Below are 23,998 nucleotides of genomic sequence, written 5' to 3'. Positions count from 1 at the left end.
ATCATGAATAAAGATTCTTTGGAGGTTTTATGGAGCATATTGCACAGGTGTTATGACAAATAAGGATGTTAAAAATAAAATAAGCATGAGAAAAAGTAAATGAGCAGCACAAACACAAAATGACGCCAATGTCCCATTTCTCGGACCCAAGGGAATGGATTAATGCATCACTCTGGCCTCATAAAGAGCAACTAATAAAAATCATGATGAGTAAATCAGGACTGCTGCTAATAATGGTGAGCTTCAGGGATGGTTCTTTGAATTACTGAATCAGCTTTCTTGTTGCAGTCCTATGAATTTTGTGCCACCTTTATATATATATATATATATATATATATATATATATATATATATATATATATATATATATATATATATATATATATATATATATATATATATATATATATATATATATATATATATATATATATATATATATATTACATTTACTGCATGCTACAAAATTAAAATATCATCTACAAAACAAAAGTACTTTGTGATCTGTATGCATATGGTTTAAGTAAGATCTATTTCAAGTAGTTGACAAATATAAAAGCAGATAATGGGGTAATAGCTGCCCCATTGAGTTGTCTTGCCTCTGCTATTAAAAATCTTCAACAAACTGAAATAATTTTTTGCCCAGTACAATTTCAAGATAAGGAAGTACCTAAAAAAGTATATCATGGAGTTTGGTATATTTGTGTCTAGTAAGCTTTCTTCAACATACCACATTACTTCATTTTGTGGTATTGATGTGTCAAGGCTCTGGATGTTTGTTGTGCAGAAGGTTAAATCTTTCTATGTTAATGTGACCTCTTTCTGCTGGCAAAGTAAATCTAGATTAGTGTCTACAAGACAAGTTTTTAACAATATCTTGTAGATATAAAGCCACAAATTGTGACAGAGGTTCAAACACTGGCCCAATAGCTAAAACTATTGGTTTTCCTAGGGGGGGGTTTAGGGTTTATAACTGTTTTCAAAGAGCTGCAGAAGTATGTTCACTTAACCATTACTAACTGTAAACATTGCAGTATGCTCTTTAATGGATTCATGAACACATTTATAGATATATCTATATATATTATAAGATATATCTTTAAAACACACTGATGGCTTTATGCACTTATTACTTTTTTCCCATTTCTGCTTCTCATATTTGAGTTTTAGGAAATCCTTGTACAGTGGAACCTCAATTTTACATCCCCTGATTTTGAATAATATTACATTTCCCTAATTTTACATTTTCCTGGATTTTGCACAATTTTTTTCTGGTCCCCTGAAAAATTTAAATTGGGGGTTCTATTGTATTTCTGATACTTGCAATACCAAGTCCTTTCTTTTAATAAAAAAAAAAACATTCAAATAGTAAATGAAGGGCTGCATAGAATTTAGAACAGCAACATACGGTAGGAACTTTTTTAGTTAGCATCTCCATGTAAAGGGGAGGTTTGCTAACTAATGGTATATTAAGAGCTGCATATATTATAATTGTTCACTGGGTCTGAAATTAACATTTATAGGAGCTGCCACACTAGACTGCAATTTTTTATATAATGATCACAATCAAGCACGCCCAATATGTTTGAAATACACCTCCTCTAGACTTCAAGCCAGGCTTACGTTGGAACACATCTATTTAGAATTTCCGTTTCTTTTAGTTTTTCACGGCTATTGCTCCATAATGTTTTGCATGTGGCATGGGGTTTGTAACAATGCCCGAATGAACACATAAAGAAAGATCAAATATAAGGCCACCATAAAGCTGATAAATCTGCTTGGATTGAAAAAGGTTAACAAGAAAGCAGAGCTTTAGATGCTGTGCAGGCACAGCAGTGCGGCTGGGATAAAAGCTACTTTCTTTCCCCTCCTCCATTTCCCTCCACCCTCTCCCTCACCCCACCAGGCAGCTTGCTGCTTTAGCTTTCCTCTCCGCTTTCTGCTCCTCTTTTGCATCCAGTCTTTTCTTACCTGGATTTAATATGTGAAAGATGCTATCCAAGGCATCAGAAGAACAAGGAGGGAAACTGGGGTAAGCAGAGACAATCAGATGTGTTTTGTTGCTAAAGAGAAAATAATTGTTGCCGATTATCGGCTGAATGACACCACCTTGTTTTGGGGAACTGGCAGATTGGGGATGACTCTGGGGCTATACAGTGGGTAAAGTCTTAAGTCTATATGGAAAACATAATAGTCTCCCATAGTTATTTCTCTTGTGAATTGTCCTTTTGGCTCTCGAACTTGCCTGTCTGGATTTTAACCCCTATAACTGCTGCACCAATCTTGTCTGCAGAGTCCTGGGTTGAGGCTGCTGAAATCTTTCTGTGTTTTCTTTGGATCCGCTCATATTTTGGAAAATACCCTTAATTGCTCTTCCCTATTTATTAAACCTTTTTATCAATCTAAAACAACAAATCAATTCTGATGTTTTTTTCCTGATGCTAAAGGGAAAATGAGAGAGAGAATAAATGGCTTCCTTTTTACCTCTTATCATGGAATACCAAGCCACTGTTAAGTCGAAGAAAGGATTTAGTTGGAGACACATAAAGGAGCGGTAGCAATACTTTCTCACCTCCGTCCTGCCATACATCTCAGAAAACACTAATGCTTCTGAACTCTGCTCCATACAAGAGAAGACTGATATTTTTTCAGTGAAGATTTTTGTTGGGGACCACTTGTAAAATAAGTGGAAACCTTTATGGTATCAACAGAAAAACCTCAGTGTGGATCTTCCAAGACTTTGGCTTTGAGTTACCAAAAGGGCACCGTAACTGTGCAATGGGGCGGCTGTGTGAGAGGATTGGTCCTGCATTTGATGTTCCTTCTATTCTATGGGGTCTCTCTGTGGGACAGGGAGAAAAAGGACTGCAGTAAAAAGAACAGGGGGGTGACAGTGAGAAGGGCTAGAGTGCCAGCCTTTCGCCTTGCTTTGCTCTGTTAGCAATGCCACCCTGACAATGGATTACAAATGCAAAAAGGGATAGGGGAAGCATCCCTGTCATATTGGAAGGACACTAGTGAGAAAAGGAAAAACATACAGGTAATGGAAATCTGTCAGTGTTCGGTATATATAATCAGAAAAAAAAGACAGGGATGGCAGCACATAAGGGAGGTGATGGTAATGTTGCATGTATTCCATAACCCGGCAGTGTGCTAACTGTTTATGGAAATATTGTAGTTTCTAATGTTGCATTTGAATGCAGTGCTGATAAGGATTGAGCTGTATGTGTGAACACAGCAATGCCTCTGTCTCTCAGAGATAACAGTTGTATTCAGTGCAGCTTGGTATATGTGTCTGCATGAAAAGCAATGGCTATGAGGTGTGCAAAACAACATACGGGCTGATGAAAATGCATGTTTTTTTGGGCAGAACTAGGAAGTGTGTGTAATTTTTTTTGCATTTCTGTGAAAAAAAGGATAGTGTGCAATGTTTTTTGTGTGTGTTTTTTGTGAGAAGGATGGTGTGTGTTTTTTCACTTCTGTGAGAGTGTGTGTGTGCGCGCAGGGAATGGTCTAACAAGCGATGTCTACATCATAGGAAGGGGGTGGGTAATGCTTGACTGGAGTGAGATATGAAACTGTGAAAAATAGATCATATTTAAGTCTTGTGAAACCTTGAGCTGCTAAAGACTATGCACAGGACAAAGAGTGTCTGAAGAAAGGTGGGGCAGGAAAGAGGAGAAGCCTCTACCTGGGGTGGGAAAGAGTACCAAATCCTTGACGGACTGCTATGGGAAATGATAGCTTAAAGGAAAGGCTGGGGATTCTAACTAGCAGGTTTATGGAAACCTTGCTGGGAAAAGAAACACTAAAAGGACTTGATTGCGTTAAGAGGCAATATATAGAGAGAAGTCTCAAAAATAAACTATGTTTTGAGAGCCAGTTTAAGAAAGGCTGTAGGAAGGAGGCTAACCCCCTTAAGCATCAAATAACACTTCCCAGAGTGTTGTATAGAGAGACTGAAGCTCGGTAACATCTTGCATCTCTTTCTATAGTCATTTTGAATCTAGCACAGGTCTCAATACACATGGCAACTCAACCTGTACTATCCAGTTAAAGGCCTTCTCTGTTTGACAGCTCCATTTGTTACTTCACAAGTCTGTCAATAATCAAATGGCAGTTCGTAACACTGACATTTGGGGTTGTATCAAAATAAAGATGCAACAGTGCTTTGATTACTCTGCTCTGTAAGTATTTCAATGATTGGTATGCTTTTATACTAGTACAGTACTAGTTTAAACCTTCAACCAGGCCGCAGAACAATTGCATCAGCTAATAAACACAAACATCAGAAATTCCATAAATAATATCCTTAATCCTTTTCTAAGATTAGTCTATAGAAATGTTATTTCTGCCCCAAAACCTTTTAGAAAGTTACATATGGCAACAAGGCAATAACCAATTATTTTCACTGCTAAAGTCCTAATGCATACCATGGCAAGACCTACTAAAACAATTTGTTTATTGCCAGATTGCAAGAGCATTAATAAGCACCTCATGTGACAAACAAGTGATAAAGCCATTCCCTGCCAGGGCTTGGAAAGTGCCTCATTGCTCTACAATGTTCCTCGCCATGGGCTTTGTAAAGTGCATTACAAGACTTAGCCTTGGAAAGTGTCACGTAGCCTTTTTTTTTTTTTTCTAAGAGGACCATTTTTTCCATTTCAGTTCATTTTGCTGAAGAATTGCAGCCTTTATAGAAAACCATTTGCATTTACAGAAACTGACAATTGACAAAATATGGCATAACCACACTTGTCACACACTTGGCTAGTCACCATCCTCATCTGATTCTCCAAATGAATGATACACCAATGAAAGAGCCATCATTTATACCCTCAATTTGTACAGTATCAGTTCAAAACCTGCTCAATACCGAGATGTTCAGTTAGCTAAAACCAAATTTATGGCTATGGCCTGGCTAAATGCAGCTGAAACACTACTGAAAGTGAAAATATGTTGGGTTAACCCCATCTCTGCTATAACTGTGCAGTTTTTGCTGCCACACATCTGCAAAGCACTAACCTTTTCTCTGAGCCCCCCCCCCAATAACTCATTTGGTTATAACATTTTTCTACCTTAGAGGATGTGCCTAGCAACATCTTTGCTAAGCAACAAGGCAAATGGAAAAGTCCGCTACTTGCCCTGCTAAAGGAGACATTCACATTGCTTTACAAAGTTGATTTAAGATTTGTGATGTCAATGTAAAGTATCACAGGTATCTATTTAATATATAATTCTGCATCTGCTGGGAAACTCATAAAACATCATGCTACCCTTCAAGTATTTGTTATTGAAAGCACATACCTACATAGTGTATGTAATTAAGGTGCTTGTTTATACCTCACAGAGGCAAAACTCATCCATCATTCATGCAATGCAAATTTAATAAATGTTAATTTATTGTTTTTAAACACTGTGCGAAATTTTCCTTCAGCTAAAAAGCACAGGTATGAGGATCGATTTCCAGAAATCTGAAATGCTCTGAAATGCTCTGAAATATGGCAATGCCTTTTCCCATAGTGTCCTATGTAAACAAACAATTCTTTATTTTTTTACCATGCTTTTGTACTTAGTTTTATTTGTATTTGTTTCTTGTCTATTTTAAATACTTATTCTAGCCTTTGGGCAAAGTGCTCCACATTTGAGAAACCCCCAGTATTCCAGATAATAGATTTCAGATAAAACATTATTTATTACAGAGCACTCTATGCATAGGGTTGCCACCCAGCCATGATTTGAAATGGATTAGCCAGTAACATTGGCCAGTATTGCAAATCTACCAGGTAAATTTGTATTCATTTTGTTCTAGCCCCAGCTTAAACCCTTCTGATCTTCACTTTAGACATCTCACCCCCTTCTCTGCTCCCATCAGTCCATTCTCTGCTCATGCCCCCCCCCCCACACATTATTGATTTGCACCATTACATCATGGCTGTCAGGTCGGTACTAATTATTTTAAAAGGTGGGAACTCAAGTTATGCAGTAACATGGTTCAAACCTATAACACAGCAAAGTGATGTATAGTTACAAATTTGCTTTAGTTAAGTCTGCTCTAAATGTCTTACTGATCACTATAAATTATTACATTTTAGTAATTTTCACCATATTACTGCAAAACTAGAAGTTTCCCTAGGTGGCCAAGACATCAATGGCATAGTTAGATTCCTTCCTATTTTACCTTATGTTATCTGCAAGTCTCTTTGCTCATCCTAGTCCCCTAAGCTATTTCCTCTTGTACATAGCCCTCAAAGCCCAGCTTGAAGGTCAGTTAGGGTGAAAACACTTATTTGATGTCCCATATATGTATGGATCTATGGTTGAATGTCTTAAAGAGCAATGTTACTGCTCCTCTGTAACACTGCAGTATAAAGAAGGCTCTGACTAAATGCAGAACCTGAACAGGCCTGAATCAAAAATGCCAAAAACCCAGTGCATTAAAAAAATTATAACAAGTAAGAAGGTAAATAAAGACAACAGTGGTTATGACTTCTTTGTAGGACTTCAGAACGCCAATGCATCACTGTAAGACTTTGCAATACAAAAGCAACAAAGTAATGGCTAACACACTGCACAGACTGTTTTATAAGTACCGACCGAATTTTCTAAATTGTTAGTATACTTAAAATGCTGTATAGAATAAAATAACAAGGAAAGATGGTGTCTTTTCAAAACTTGTGTATGGAATGGCCTACAACTGAACTGTTCTGTACTTGCAATTGCTTTGTTTCAGTGGCGTAACTACCAGTGGTGCAGAAGGTGCGATTGCACCCGGGCCCGCACCCCCTTGGGGCCCGCTGGAGCCGCTATAATGTTTATTGTGGACAGCTAGGCAGGGGGCCAGCAGCGACTCTACTGTTGTTAGTTATTCGGCAGCTGCCTGCACCCAGCAGAAAAAAACAAAGTGGATTTCAATCAGCACTTAAAAGTAATCTGACTAAAATATAAGCAGCCGTACCATAGCCGACCGTGCCCATCATAGATCACTACATACAAACGATAAATATGCCACATTCTTGCACGTCACTCCCTCACGGAGGCTACTTCTGGTGTCACTGTGCTTATGTACGTGGCGTCGTACCTCTTAGTCTCACGAGATGACCTTTCTGGCATCTGAATTCCTTGTCTGCCAGTAATGCAGGAGCTGTGTTAACAGCCACCCGGGAGTGCGGTATTGATAAGGAAGAGGTTATTGGAAGGTTTAGTTGCGAGTGTCAAGTTCTGTTCCTGTTCAGTTTGAGTATGAAGGAGGAGATTTTACTTCTGGTAGGAATGCACATATTTTCATGTCACAAAGGCATAATATGGTATAGTATCCCTTATCCGGAAATCCATTATTCTGGAAGGCAATCATCTGTAGACTCAATTATAAATCATTGATCCTAATTTTTTAAATTAATAAATAATAAAATAGTAGCTTGTACTTGATCATTTAAGCTGTTTTAATCCACACTTGTGTTTATTATATGTATTACTGATTTATAGCAGTCTTAAAGTATAATGATCCAATAATTACAGAAAAAAACCTTTTCCAGAAAACCCAGGTCACAAGCATTCTGGATAGTAGATCCTATCCTATATATTTATAACTTCTCAAGGGCGTTTCATCACTGTGCCAACCTGTAACTGATTTTGGGGCCAGAACATAAAATCTGCTTAAAATCTGAAATTATGAAATTTCATAGCTGCCATACATGTGCCGATTCATGGTTTGAGATGTGGAATAGATGTTGAATAAACAGACATCCTCAGTGGCGTAACTCCCAGGAGTTCAGGGGGTGCGATCACACTCAGTTATCACGAGCGGCTGGGCAGAGGAAGATTTTACAGTGTGCATGCCAGCAGCACTCCAACACATGATTCATAGGGGGAGGGCCCGACAGGGGGGCCCTGGTGCCAATCCTGTACCAGGGCCCGCCTGCAAGTAGTTACGCCACTGCTTTGTTTGTTAATTTATAAAATGAAAAAACATGTGGGAGATTTTCCATTCTTGGGACTCATCAAAACAGCATCAAAAGTGTTTAGCGTGATGAATGTGTTAAGAGACAAAGGGGCTATTGTATTAAGTGCAGTTACCAGTTCAAACAGCAATTCATTTTCATCAATCATCCTCAAGTTCAAAAATTAAAGCAAATATCTCACTGGTTGCTAGGGGTAACTGTGCTTGGTCAATTTAGCACCTATTTTAGCAAATCTGCTCCCAATATTTAATAGGGTTGGATGGAAAATGTCTGTTTTGCACCAGGGTTCAGGTATATCACTGCAAATAAAGTATTTCATCAATTGGTATATTATTAACAAGAAACCGGTTTGTTAGGGAAAGAAAAACTTCAGACTTCAGTACTTTTAAGACATATCTGCTGGACTAGTTTCCAAGGAGTACAAGTTATTCCTAAATTGCCAATGATAAAAGTCAGAGAACTTATAGAAAACAGGAATCAGAAAGCCACTAGATCTACCTACAAATAAATCCTAAAATATATATACAGGTATGGACATGTTATACAAAATTCTCAGGACCTGGAGTTTTGCGTATAAGGGGTATTTCTGTAATTTGGATCTCCATACTTAAATTCTACTAAAAAAATCATTGAAACATTAAAGCGGTTATTTACTAAACTTCGAATGCCAAAAAACCCAAAAATTTTTGGTTTTTTTAGTATAAATCCGAATTTTTAGTAGGAAAAAAAATCTAGTTTTTATCGGGATTTATTATACCCCAAGAATGGAAAAAGTCCAGCATCTCAGACCTGTCGAGGTTGCATATAAGGCAGTGGGAGAAGTCCCAAAGATTTTTTGATTCGTGCAATAACCCGAACAATTTGGGGTTTTCGGGCAAAAATCTGAAAAATTCATGATTCGTATTTTTCAATATGTTTCCATTTTTTTTTCCCGCAAACAAAGTTTTCAGGAAAGTGTATTAATATATAAGGTGAAAAAACCCATGCGGATTTGGTTGGAGTTCAGAAAATAGAGATAAATTTGGACTTTGATAAATAACCCCCTAAATATACAGAATAGGATTGTTTTCCCATCAATAAGGATTAATTATGCCTTATTTGGGATCAATCACTCTTATCATTACAGAGTAATAAGAATTTTTGTAAAATTTTAATTATTTGATTAAAATGGATTTTATAGGAGATGGGCTTCTTGTAATTCGGATAATTCTGCATAATGGGTTTCCAGATAATGGATCCCCATACCTGTCATTAACTCTATCAGAGTATGTGTACAAATTTGTAAACAAAGAAAGATCTTTTGCCGAGAGATATGCTGTTAAAGTGGGTAACATTGTAACAAAAAAAGCAAACTTATGACAATCTATTTTCGGACACCGAGAAGAAAATAGTAAAATGGATGTATCATCACTACTAGAAATAATGTTCTACACTTGACAAAAATGTGTATGATTGTGCATAATATTTTCATTAGGGACATTCATACTTCATAGCTTTGTTCTGAAAAACGAAGAAGTGAAGTATACACATCGCCAAATAGGATACACCAAATATCCTTAAGAAGAATATCCTCAAAATCCTTAAATACACATCTAAAGGTTAATAGTAATCTTTACTTTTACTTTCCCCTTGCCATAACATCATCAGTCTAGTCATTACATTGCTTGACTTTAAATAAGCAAATTTAAATCTTGCGTGGGGATGAATCTTTGAGCAGATCTGTAAAATGAACCTTATGGAAATTGATATTGATCTTACTATAAGTGAGATGCAAAATGGAAATGGAATACTGCCCATGATAACTACATCCAAACAGACCCAGATCTAATGATAGCTTGCACTGTCAGGCACTTTATTGACTACTTAGCAGTATATACAGCCATTTTTATTACTTTCATATTAAATGTTAAGCTAGAACTAATTTCCTGCTCTAACGGTAATAACAGTAATATTTGAAAAATATGAGATATTAGAAATACTATTAAATATATTTAGGGCTTTCTGAAAGCTAATATATATATATATATACACACGATTCAGAATGACAGTTTAATTGCCCTAGAGAAGCCAGGAATCCACAACTGCAATAAATCAAATATTTAAAAAAAAAAAAAAAAAACACAAAATAGAAGTCTACAGCTTATGGCTATTATATGAAATACTGTAGTATCCAGGCCTGGAATTTGTGGGCAGGCCACAAAGGCCCAGGCCTAGGGTAGCAAATTGCTAGGAGCGGCATGCCGCCCGCAGGCCACACCTTAACCGGGGACTGGGCAGGAGATTTTGACAGTTGTTTGAAGCAAGGTTGTGAGAGTGGGGGGGGACAATGTGCCCGGGGGGGCGATCGGTGCAGGCAGCCTAGGGGGTGCAGCATATTCAAAACTGGCCCTGATGGTACCTGCAGAAAATCATGCTTTACCAAGTCATAAATATGGAGATGGCACGTGGCCTTGAAATAGTGCCGTGAACATGGAGGGCATGGAATTAAAGAGACTTTATAACACAACAGCATACATATGGGGTTTAAAATCAGGAACCATGTTGTGTTTCCCGAATATCCACTGCCTCAAAACTAGTTTACAAAAAAAGTTTACAAAAAAAAATTACTAGTTTACAAAAAAAAATTTTTGTAATAACAAAAAACCCACAGGTAAACAGATACACATAATTATCAGATCACACATATGGAGAGAGGATGTTCTATGCAAACACCCCCATTACAGCTTTTCTTAACTAAAAAGGCCAAAAGGGAGAATTAACTAATATTATTTCCTCTGTTTGATCAGGAGGCTTATGCTTCTGTGTATTTGTAACAACAACAAAAGGTGATGCACAACTTGGTTATGTGGAGAAGGGTCTGAAAATCCCATACACTGATTTTTCACTGTGGTTGAATTAAACCAGGATAATTAGGCTGTGAAAAAATGACTTGTATTCTTGCCATATATCAAATGGAAATTATCCCATGGGAGTACCGTCTCATGGTGATTCACTCCCTTCACTGTTTGTTAAAGGTTCTCCCATTGATTAGCATCAACTGGATTAGTTTGAGCTGCAAAAAGAGACCTGAAGAACTAGAATGTGCCAATGGCTGCTTAATCAAAAGTGTGAAAAAAGAGTGACAAAACTATTCCCCCCATGTGCAGCTCTAATTTGCACTTTATTTAAAAATGCCACTGTGTATGTTTTGTATTATATCAAATAATTTGCCATATGTTTTGAATAGACACTGCTCTTACATTAATTTCAGTAGGATGTCCAGTGTAGTAAAGCTTTTCCATTGTTACATGTGAATGAAAAAACAAAACAAAAAAAAAAAGTAAATCTAAAAGAATTAGATTTATATGTGTAGACAGCATATAGTATATGAAAGCAAAAGTAGCCTTTTTTGTGTGACCAAAGAAATGTGTAAATTTAAATTTTCCCTTTAGGTTCTCCATAGTGGGAGCTTCAAGGGAGATGTATTTTCTGTTTAAACCCTAAAAATGAATATGGATAAAAATGCCATATTTTATATACTGCACCTTGCAAATTTGTCACAGGGGGAAAGTATCTGGGACACTCACATGCTCAGTGGGCTCTGAGCAGCTGTTGAACAGCTAAGGTTAGGGGTCATTACAAATTATGAAAGAGAAAATAAGGTTTGCCTGTAATATACGCTGATGCTACAGGGCTGATTATTAAATTCTGATGCTAATTGCACTGGTTTCTGTGTTGCCATGCAGTAAATATCTGTATTAATTACTAATCAGCCTTATATTTTGACATGTCTATTCTATGAATACTGTATATTGCGAGTGGGTCCCTAAGCTCAGTAACAGACATCAGCACAGTACAGTGAATCAGAAAAAAAAGACGAGGAGCTACTGGGACATCTTTGGAGGCATAGTTCTTCCTGGCTAAAGGGCTGTGGTTGACTTGGGCTGGTATAGAAGCAGGGCATGCTGGCACCAAGGGAGCCCCTGTGCCTTACAATTCTGAACTTTTGTACTCCTTTAGTATGCAAGTCCATTAATGTTCACTTAATCTGCATTTCACAAATTCTGAATTGTATCTAGAAGACAAAATATTTGTGTTTCAATATGCCATGTCTGCTTTAAGCAAAGAAAGAGGGGGCAGATTTAGAGGGGCGTTTTGACCAACTTTGACTATTTCTGCCCACTCTGCCTGAATGTGCATTTTTTAAGAAAGAAAGAAAAGAATGAGAGACATTCCTGGGAATCTGAAAGTTTTGAAATATAATTTATACTAAAATCACGCAATAATGGTCTAAAAGATGTGATATTAAGTCTATTTTAGACTTTCAATACTTATTTACTTAAAATAATTAAGTGGGTATCATGGATTTAAAAAGGTAACACTTTTTCTTTTTTAGTTGCAATTTGCTACAGCTTACAACTCTGATAATGGATAATGTCTTGCCTACATGCTAGCCGTAAGTGTCTTGAAAAAGCACATTAATGCTACTCTTTTGCAAACACTTACTAATGAAAACCACATTTGTTTTTCAGAGGCAAAGACTACCATGGAAAAGTTGTTCTGGGGTGTCCTGTTGGTAGGAAGCCTTGTGAAAGTTGCCCATACTTGCCCCTTTCACTGCACCTGTCAGAATCTCTCAGAATCCCTAAGCACACTTTGTGCTAATAAAGGACTTTTATATGTTCCCCCTAACATTGACCGCAGGACTGTAGAATTAAGGCTGGCTGACAATTTTATCCGTGTAGTAGAGCAAGAAGATTTCCTTAACATGACTGGGCTTGTGGACCTCACATTATCCAGAAATACCATTGACAATATCAAACCTTATGCTTTTGGCGACCTGGAAAGTCTACGATCTCTACACTTAGATGGCAATCGTCTTACATCGATACATGAAGAAGCCTTAAGGGGGATGCTTAACCTTCAGCATCTAATAATTAATAACAACCAACTAGTGACAATTCCAGTAGCAACATTTGATGATTTCCTTCTTACCTTGGAAGACCTAGATTTGTCTTATAACAACTTAGTTAGTGTACCATGGGAGTCTATTCAAAATATGGTCAGTCTTCACACTCTCAACCTTGACCATAATCTAATAGAATCTGTAATGGAAGGAACTTTTTCAGAGCTGTATAAACTCTCAAGGTTGGATATGACATCTAACAGACTTCATACACTACCTCCAGACCCACTCTTTGTCCGTTCTCAAACTGGGGTAATTAGCCCAACTCCTTATACATCCACCATTGTGCTCAACTTTGGAGGTAATCCATTTCACTGCAATTGTGAGCTCCTCTGGTTACGCCGCCTGGTTAGAGAAGATGATATGGAAACTTGTGCTTCTCCTCCTCAGTTGGCTGGACGCTATTTTTGGTCTATACCAGAAGAAGAGTTTACCTGTGAGCCCCCTCTCATCACCCGTCATACACATCAACTGTGGGTGTTAGAAGGGCAGAGAGCAACCCTTAAGTGCCGGGCTATAGGAGACCCAGAGCCAGTTATCCACTGGGTATCTCCAGATGATAAGATTATGCCAAATTCCTCCAGAACAGCTTCATACAGAAATGGGACTTTAGACATTTTGGTTACTACAATCAGGGATGATGGATCATACACTTGTATAGCCATAAATGCTGCTGGAGAATCAACAGCCCAGGTGGATTTAAAAATGATTCCTTTGCCCCATCGTAACAATGGGAGTATTGATGTTTTAAGACAGGACCCAGGGTCATCTGACATTACTACATCATCTAAAGCATCTACAAATTCCACAGAGGAGAAAAGATTGCCAGAAAATACTGTTATAGTTTCAGATGTAACTTCTTCATCTGCCTTGGTTCGTTGGTTCATGAACAGATCAGCCTACATAGTGTGGATGTATCAGATTCAGTATAATTGCACAGCTGATGAAACACTTGTGTACAGGTAGGAAAGACTCCCTTTAACATTTTTATTGTACCTTTTGTTTTGATTTGTTCCTATTGCATCTTATTATTATAACAATCTTTCCTCATTTAACAGTCTGACACTTGCTTATGAGCAATATGGTTTGAAATACTGTCAATTATTAATCCTAACCTAATAATAAATAGGCATCGATACATGGTAAGTCAGTGTTGGGCAGGGCATTTCAGATCCAGAAAAAAAACCATCCTAGGTTAATAAAAGTGCACTGGAAGTCCACTAACGTAAAAAGGGGATTGTACCAGTTGCATGACCCTGATGCCTGTTCCACTTGCTTCTGTCCCAACTGAAGCTCATGCCAATGTACAGTATATGTAAGAGAGTTGTGGAAATCAACAGGCTCCATATGTATGCTATATGATAATGTATATTATATGCTTGATTGTTTTGAACCTAAAACAGTCGACATTGCAGCCAAATGTTTTCTTATGTAACTTATAGCAATACTAGGGGTCAAGTGTATTTATGGACTTATTTGTGGACTCTAATACAATATGTACCATGGACACTATGGACTTTCACATAATAATTCATTTTAATTAATAATTAATTTTTATTTACTTCTTTAATAATAAAAAACAGTATCTTGTACATGATTTTAAGTTGCATTAATAAATATTAGTGCCAAAGCAATTCTTTTGGATTTATTTACCTTTTAAAAGTTTTTTTTTTATCAGATTTAAGGTATGGTGATCCACATTATGGAAAGATCCCTTATCTGGAAACCCAGGTCCCAAGCATTCCACATTACAGATCTTATATACTCTTTTTGTTTATATAGTTTTGCACAGTCCCAACAGGCTACACAAAAAAAGGAAAAGGGATTTCATTTGTATCTGCTTCTATAAATTTTAGGATTATGAGGCATGTTAATGGAATAATCCTGGCCACTTAAAATAGTACAGTTTATAGATTGCAAAATCCACACGTGTAGTATAAAGAACTATAGTACGTGTTACAAAACAATATGTTGAGAATGAGTTGAAAAGTATTTTGGAACATTGACAAAATTACTTAGATTTTAAGAATGTCCCTTATATACTGTTGAATTATTCTGAATTTTACTAGTCATTATAGGGATAAAGGCATATACTCATCAATATATAGAGTAGATATGGTGTTTCAGCATGAGGAAAGGAACACTGTATCACTGCATAGCAGGCATTATAATAGCTAGATGATATGTAGTGTAATGCAGACTAAAGAACACTTTGAAGCCATTAACTCAATAGGTCATAAAATGCAATTACCCGTAGCAATTGATATATCTTTGCTTTCATTTACTGTCTTTTGGTTGGCCAATCAGACGTAACTGTTGATTAGTTATTTGTTAACTGCTTTGGTGTAGTTTAGCACTTATGAAACTTAATGTTCCACTTTGCATCTCTATAAAATAATGGTACAGAAACTGGTAAAAATGGAAAGGAGTAATGAAGGACAACAAAACGTATCTAAATGTTACAAAATTACCCTTGACTCAAACTTTGTTATATTTGTTGAGATGCTGGGGGAAATGCTGAAAGTTATAGTTCTGGACCTGACCAAAACTTCAGTCATATTATTTGCTTGCAATCAAATACAATTTAATTTATATAACTTTTAGAAATACACCATTTTTTTTTTTTTTGATATGTTAAACAATTGTGCCTGGTACTTAGCTGTGTAAAATGGAAATAATTATATGTATATGATTTTTACCTTTTTCTCATCAATTTTTCAGGATCCTGCCATCTACAACCAAGCACTTTGCCTTAAAGCACTTGGTATCGGGAGTGGATTACGACCTTTGCATACTGGCCATTTCTGATGATGTGGCCACCTCCTTAGCAGCTACTAGATCACTGGGGTGTGTTCAGTTCACTACTGGAGAGACATACCCAGACTGCCGGTCTTTGCATGCTCATTTCCTTGGGGGTACCTTAACCATCATCATAGGGGGAATCATTGTAGTCACATTGTTGGTCTTTACAGTGGGCATGATGGTCAAATATAAGGTTTGCAGTAGCACCCTTGCAGGCATACCCAAGGTTACTAATGTTTACTCACAGACCAATGGAAGTCAGCTGGTTAACAACGGATTGCCTCTTCAATATAGGATGAACAATGATTCTGCTAAACCTAGCTGCTCCAACATAACTTATAGAGAGGATACAGGAAGGATTGTGCATGGTGTCAAGCCACAAAGAAGAAAGGCCAGACACAGAGAAGTAAAAGAGAGAGAAGAGAACAAAAGCACTGTGGAATCAGAAGTGGCTAGGGCAGCACAAGGTTCCAGTCCAGAAGATTATATTGTTTTTGGTGTTCCAAAAGCCAAGCGCAGTTGCTCTGTGGATATGGGGGAGATGGCAACTACTACTTGTTATAGTTATGCAAAGCGACTAAGTATTATATGGACAAAACGAAGTCAGTCTGTGCATGGCATGCTCTCAAATTGCGGGACGGAGTTATCCAAGGGAAAGCAAGTGTTATTTTCTAGCTCTGATGAGCTTGAAGAAAGTGTGGTGTAGACGGCTTCAGTGTTAGATTTGTTATTTTAAAGGGATGTCCTCCCTGGTGGAGTCATATTTACTGTACTTAAGGCAGTAAACTCTTGATTCACCAACAACGAGCCATGAGCACACCTTCCATTGCAATGAAGGTAAAGAAAAGTACAGCGGGATTCAAATGTTAATTATTGTTTCAATAACTGTGTGAATCCTAAAAGTCATTGGAAGGATACAAAAAACAAGGACAGAGCACAGAAGACTAGTTTGGTTGTGACACATTCTTATGTCTTCATGGATACACGAGGCAAAAACTCATTCAGGTCTCAGAGGAATTATTTTGAAATCAAAACATGTAAAGACAAAACCAAGAAACCAGCTTAATGCATATAAGGAGTAACAATGCGAGCAAATGGTAGCCTTTCAACCATTTCGCTAGATTCAGAATCTAACAGTATTTTTTGTTTTCTTTACATTACAAAAGTCCTCTGGTAATTATTAGATCCTGAAAATTAGGTTTCTAGGACAAATATTCCTATAAATGGTTTTTAAAAAGGTAAATGATATCTAAAAACATATTTTCAGAAGCTGGGTACACAAAGACATGGATTAACAACAAATGGTTTGATTGAGCATACTGCACCTCTCCCACTGAACTATGCTATTCGATGAACGAGAGCTACCCAGCAGCACCAAGGTTGGAACCAAAGCATTTCCGATCACATTTTGTGTCAATGGATGCTGGTGTGTATGTGTGTGTCTGCTTAAATTCTGCTTGGATTAACTCCGTAAATGCCCCAGTGTAAAAACTTGTGTTTGAGTAGTTCACCTTCCTTCTAAATTCACAATTCAGAAGTAAGTTAACGTTTGTCATATCAGCAAAGTTCTTAAAAGGTGGGGTGAAAAAACCTTTAGCACTTTAAAGTCTCAAATATCACAACCTAAGATAGAACTATATAACTATCTCTACTCATTGGTATTTTTTTCTATTTGCCAATAAAGAGTAAAATTAAAAACGCTTTTTTTGTAATGTGAAATAATTATAGAAAACATACTGGTAACGCAATCACATTGTACATGTAAAAGTTAGGCTATTAGCAGTGCCCTGCACCAAGAGATTAATAATGTATCCCCCAGCGTATTCATTGACATCATAGTACAGGTATGGGATCCGTTATCCGGAAACACATTATCCAGAAAGCTCCGGAATGAATGGTCATCTTCCATAGACTCCATTTTATCTAAATAATACAAACTTTTAAAAATGATTTCCTTTTTCTCTGTTATAATAAAACAGTGCCTTGTACTTGATCCAAACTAAGATATAATTAATCCTTATTGGAAGCAAAACCAGCCTATTTGGTTTATTTAATGTTTACATGATTTTCTAGTAGATGTATGTAAATGAGAGATTTAAATTACGGAAAGATCCGTAATCCGGAAAAACCTCAGGTCCCAAGCATTATGGATAACAAGTCCCATACCTTTACCGTGAATCAGCCATATAATGGTGGTGTGGAAGGGCATCCATTTCACAAATAAATATTACATTGACAAAATTCCTGTCTCAGCTACAACACTTCTAGAGCTTTACTGTGACAAAATAAAGTTGCACTTGCAAATAAAAGCAGGAAGATGGGGCACTGCTAGGTAGCCAAGACACTGGAGTCATAACTATATGCAATGAGCTATATTCTCTTATCCTCTCTCATTTCTCTTTGGACATTTATATTCTATATTTCAGTGCTTTATAATTTTGTGTTGAAATTGTTATTCAGTAAAATGAGAAAATTGGTCAAGGGTCTGATAAATTTTGCAAGGTGCTGTTTATAACATTTGAGGCTTTCAAGCCTGTGAAACTCGGCAAGGAACGGGTGCTAATTCAGTTTTATGGCAGAGGGAAAGAAGACTAAGCTGGAAAGCAAAGAGGAGATGGTACCAATGGAGCGTGTCAGACTTAGGGTACAACCAACAGGCAATTGGCGCTGGTGACTTAAAGATTATCATGGTATCATTTGAAGACAATTACAGATAGATTGTAAAAATCAATAGTGTTCACTCTGATCGTTGAAGCGATACAGAGAAGATAAGATAAGATGAGACATTAGGAGAAAAATAACAGAAAGGAAGAGTGGAAAACAGAGGAGGGTAGATGGTAGACAGAGAAAGCCTGAAGATGAAGGTAGAGCAAAAGAAGGAAAAAAATAAAAAAGGAATACATTTAGGCAATCTTATATGTAGGGGGGTGGCAGTTATTAGGAGTGAAATAAAGTAACTGATATATCAGAGAAAAGAGTTTATGCAAAATGAAATAAAGAAAGCAGTAAATGACAAAGTCTTGGCCAAACGCATAACAAGGCTGGAAATCTAGACAGATGTTAAAGGGCATCTTACAACGGCTGTTCTATACTTATTTTTGTACATAAGTGGAGCTGAAGTTAAATCTTCAGGTCTCTTCATTAACATTAAATAATTCAGTGGGTGATGGGGAGGCGGAATCATTAAGGAACCTGGAAAATGCATAAGGGACTGCTGACTATCAGACTAGAGCAATCATAAATTATTCCTATCTCTGAGAAGAGGAGCAATTATTTATGAATTAATAATTACCCAGTTATATTCAGCTATCTATACACAGAGAAAAAGTGTTCATAGATATTTAGATGTTTGTATTAACCGTGTCTATAAAAGCATTATTGTATTTAATGGCACACAGTCCATTATACACAGAGGATGAGCTACTCCTAGCACCCAATACAAACAGTGCACAATTACATACATTAAGTCAGTGGTAGATAACCTAAAAGTTGTTTTGTTTGCCACTTATTGGGGCAACTATCTTATCTTCTCCAAATCTTCTTTTCTTCTGGGACAGTGCATTTTAACCTTTATTCTTTGCTTTTGACTATTTTCAATGTTTCCAATTCTTCTCTCATCATTCAGCTTGTAAGACTTCTTTTATACCTGTCTCTACTAACCATCTGTTTGTTCTGCTCTCTATCTTCATGAGCTTTGCTTTTCCAAGGGGCCATTCACTCTTCCTTGCCCTCCCTGTTTATGTCATTCATCACCATTTCTGCCTCAATTAAAATTTTCATTTTATCACACATCCTACCTCCCTCTATATGCCACCTCATAGCTCCCATGGGCAAAACTCTATCCTTTTGCCATTTTCCAGCAAATTACTTCCGCTTTCCACTTGCTTGTATAGGCTATATATTTATCTTGTTTTTCCCCTTTTTCCAAGGGCACATTCTCTGCTTCTTTCTCCAGTTTACACATTCTCTTAACCACTCCTCTATATGCAATTTGCTATTGTTAGCGATGAGATAAATTGTAGTCGAGTTTTGCCACAAAAATGACACGCATAGACTCCAATGGGTGAAAAATTATCGCACAACAAAAAAATTGATGCACCTCATGACAAAAAAATTTTTTTGAAGCCCATAGACTTCAATGAACTTTGGTAAATTTTTACCATTTCGTGAATTTTTGTCGAAACGGGTAAGATTCGCCCATCACTAACTATTGTTTCTCCAACTCCATTCTTTTCTACTTCCCTGTGCTGTCCACTGCACCATTCCTTGGGCCCCTTAACCATCCTCCCCATTCACTTGCTCTGCATTACTCTGCAGATCGGACTCACAATTTTACTTTAAAAAGCAGTGTGCTTTATGAGATCTATTTCAAGAAGCATGTTGTTTTTATTGCTAAAATTTCACTTTGTACTTCTGCACTTTCACACAATTACAGTGGAAATGTTTGGTTTTGCTACTGGCTGTGCACAGAAAGAAAAACAACTGCCACTGCTCCTTGAATACATTGGGAGGGTGCATAAAAATTCAGTGCTGAAACCAATGAACAACACTCTCCTGTGAGATGTCATGGAGCATGTTGATGTTTAAAAAGAAAATGTGACGTGAGACCTGGTAGGAAAGCAAGAGTGTCATTAGTGACCTACAGGTTGTCTTTCATATTGAAGTACCTAAAGTATAAGACTAGCCTTCCGAGCCCTAGTTCTAGACCTGGTTTATGAGAGTAGAGCTTACAAGTAATAGAATTATGGGGAATGTGCTGCAGCCTGACTCAAGATGTATTTTTTACCAATAATAATATAGTTGGTAAAATAAAATTGCTGCTTTCCAATTGACATACATGGTGGAACAAATATTAGGTTTTAAGCCTCTCTGGAGCAAGGACTTGCATATATACACAATTGCTTAACAATTCTTCTTTAACTTCTTAAAAGTGGGCAATGCGCAATTAAAATTCGCAATGGAATAACAGTTTAAGGAAGAGTATTACATTGCGAAATGCGACTTTTCATTCTTATTTGTGATAATTGTTTTGCTCTTTGCGACTTTTATTTCAGTACAGGTATGGGATCCGTTATCTGGAAACCCGTTATCCATAAAGTACCATCTCCCATAGACTATTTTATCCAAATAATCCACATTTTTTAAAATGATTTCCTTTTACTCTGTAATAATAAAACAGTAGCTTGTACTTGATCCCAACTAAGATATAATTAATCCTTATTGGAAGCAAAACCAGCCTATTGGGTTTATTTAATGTTTACATGATTTTCTAGTAGACTTTAGGTATGAAGATCTAAATTAAGGAAAGATCAGTTATCCGGACAACCTTAGGTCCCGACCATTCTGAATAACAGGTCCCATACCTGTACATTCCCACATATGTTTCCAGGAAGATGCAGTGCTTGTTCTCCTACCTTAACACCCCTAATCCGGAACTCTGCCAAAGCTCTGCTCATTTTTGTGGCGGCAACTTGATGGTCTTTTCCGTGTGCAATAACCTTGACCAGAAGGGAGTCATAATGTGGGGAAATGACAGCTCCTTGAAAAGCTGAAGCACTGTCTAGTCGGATTCCCATTCCTTCTCCACTCCGGAAAACCTGTAAGTAAAACAATTGAGAAGTATTTTATATGACTGATAAAGGGAAAGCGTGTCATTCCTACATATACATTATGGATACCCTGAATCCGTAATTTTCTACACAAAAGATGTTCTACACAAAAATGTTTCACAGCGTTAAAGTCACATGTCTGGAACATACAAAAAGTTATGCAAATCCTCAACTGAATCTTGAACTCAACAAATCCCTATTAGACGTGAACTGTGCCTAAATTACAGATTTCTCAGTTCACCAAAAGATTACCATTTTATGTTTACACATCATTATTGAAATTAGGATAACAAATTTACATTTTTTAAAGGACAAATAGTGTTATGAAATAGCCCCCCGAAAAAAATGTGTCATTATTGTGAGCACGTATGCAAATATAGGGACAGACACTTATAACTGTAATTAAACATAACCCTTATTAAATCAGATCTTTTTAAAGAACATGGATAGTCTATGAGCATTGGGCATGTACATAACTTTTGAGAAAGCTTTCACTTATATTTTGGTTAGTGGTAGCTTTAAGTGTCATTAAGCCTCCTCATCCTAGCTTACTGGTTCTTGAATTTGGTTACTGTCCAAAGTCTACCCAACAGAAGCTACATTCCAAAATCTTGCACTGATGAGAATATAAAAACATCTATCTGCAAGTTTGGATTGGTGTGTCTGAATTTTAAAGCTGTACATGTGGTATTAACTACGCTCTTCAACGTTGCCTCACAAGCCATACAGTATATTCTATTCATGGCTAAGCTCATGTAACATCTGACCAAAAAGATTCAGCCATTTTCTGTGCAACAGATATGCCTATAAGGAGCAAATAAAAAAAAATTTTAACAGGAGGGCACACTTTTCATTGTTCCAGAATGTTTTGTTTTAAAAATTGGGATGCTCTGCTGGGTGATGTTGTGATGGCTGATTTTGTAAATGCCTTTAAGAGGCATTGGTTGATTTCTTGGAGAAGCATAATATCAAAGGCTATTGTGATACTAAAAACTACAATTAGTATAGATATTGTATACAGTTTATATATTTAATTGTATAGATAGGTCAGTACAAGTATGTGTGTGATATATATATCACACACATACTTATATATATATATATAAATACACACACATTATATTTGGATATAACCAGCACCCAGGCAATGATGGACTTTGGTGTTTTTTTCAACCCAATTTAACTATATAACTACAGTATGCAGTGGCTGTGCCGAACACTGTTGTTTTTGTTGCTGGGCGTGTTATACCAGTAATGAGCCATGGGTCCTGCTGGTTGCAGAATTGCAATATAATTTTGTCGAGTGCTCGATGTTTTGTGATGTAAAGCATTGGTGAGAGAGTTGGACTATGCCTAACTCCTGCTGGAAAAAAATGCCTTCCTCGCTTCCTAATTTGGACAATGAGAGCATCTAGTGCATGCCCAGAATACACAGCACAGTAATAAATGCACTATAGGTCTCTAGTTGTTTTCTCTGTGCTCTACTTTCCTAGCTAATATTTGCAAACATATCTTATTATTATTATACTGTAATTAGCTGCTCCAAATCTCATAACATTTCATCCATGCTTCATCAACTCATAACAATAACAATGGGATTATTTATACATTAATATAGACTGACTGACATCAATCAATTGTAAATTTATTTCTACATGCAAATTTTTACATCCATCCACATCTTTTTTTCTTCATCTGAATTTATCAAAGGTGTTATCTGTTTTTATGACCTTAATGAACTTATAGTTTTGATACAAATTCATACGACTTATGCATTATGCATTCAGACTATAATGTTAGAAGTTATTATTTTGTAGAAAAGGAGAACATCCATACAAGTTTTTAGATTTATAGGTTTTGTTTTTATACTGCTACATGTTCTGGGGGCTTAAAACAAATTGGTACGGTTTTGTTTATACTGCCACAAAAAGAACGAATAGGACAAAAATATTTTTCAATGGACATCAGGAAACAAAGCTTGGAAATATAGCTTCATTTAAATTATATTAGTGATTTATTTGCAGTAAAATTATATTTTATTGCAGTATCTAATTATATGAAACAGCTGTGATCTTGGGAATTTACATCCGGAAACATTTGAATTGTAATGCAAGGGCAAAACATGGGCAGGGCATGGGTGTACACTTACATAACCCTTTAACTGCATGTAATTGTAATGGAGCACACAACACTCAAAGGGGTCCCCCTATTTTTCTGGCAATTGCAGATGTTAGACAAAAGGGTATTTTTATGAAAGAGTGAAGTTAGAGATCACCCCAGTGAAATTCTGCCACGTTCCATTCATTTAATTTCCCATTTTGGGATTTTTAATTATTTTTATTATTATTATTTACCAATGGGTGAAAGTTCATCCTTTGATAAATATGCCTTTAAAAAATCCATAGAAATGAATGGAGAGTGGTGGAATTTCACTCTAGAGGACTGTGGTGATCTCTAACTTTACTCTTTAATAAATATACCCCAAAGGGTAACAATTATTTTCTCCAGGCATAGTGCAATCACTGGTGTATGGAAACCTCACTAAAAAAAAAAACTTTTTCCAGTTTTCAAGCACAAACCAGTTTAAAAAAACAAATCATGAAGGAAAAACCTTCAAATGATAAAAGGGACCTCTGCCATTGAATTCTATATGACCTCGACAGGTTTTAGCTAGATTTTTT

At 36.6% G+C, this 23,998-nt stretch overlaps 2 protein-coding genes across 3 annotated transcripts in view; one reads left to right on the top strand and one right to left on the bottom strand.

Annotated features, from left to right (window-relative positions):
- Positions 1-23,998, bottom strand: part of pc.1.L (pyruvate carboxylase, gene 1 L homeolog) — a gene marked incomplete at its 5' end in the record, with an annotated part of 159,199 nt that overhangs the window by 24,241 nt on the left and 110,960 nt on the right. Inside the window, 1 exon segment of the mRNA NM_001089757.1 lies at positions 21,123-21,305. Within this exon segment, the coding sequence (NP_001083226.1) occupies positions 21,123-21,305 (183 nt within the window).
- lrfn4.L (leucine rich repeat and fibronectin type III domain containing 4 L homeolog) lies at positions 1,985-17,406 on the top strand. 2 transcript variants are annotated; one of them, NM_001095342.1, is given in 3 exon segments: positions 1,985-2,032; positions 12,473-13,868; positions 15,628-17,406. In NM_001095342.1, coding segments are annotated over 2 exon segments (2,169 nt in total). In that variant the 5' UTR covers positions 1,985-2,032; positions 12,473-12,486; the 3' UTR covers positions 16,415-17,406.

This window comes from Xenopus laevis, chromosome 4L (genome assembly GCF_017654675.1).
Source record: "Xenopus laevis strain J_2021 chromosome 4L, Xenopus_laevis_v10.1, whole genome shotgun sequence".
NCBI classification, from domain to species: domain Eukaryota; kingdom Metazoa; phylum Chordata; class Amphibia; order Anura; family Pipidae; genus Xenopus; species Xenopus laevis.
Note: the sequence above shows the minus strand (reverse complement) of the source record. Positions and strands in the feature narration are given on the sequence as shown.

Coding starts and splice junctions, on each gene's coding strand:
- lrfn4.L (XM_041589393.1), top strand. CDS start 12,487: ATGGAAAAGTTGTTCTGGGGTGTCCTGTTGGTAGGAAGCCTTGTGAAA. Junction 13,869..15,627: donor GATGAAACACTTGTGTACAG/GTAGGAAAGACT, acceptor TCAATTTTTCAG/GATCCTGCCATCTACAACCA.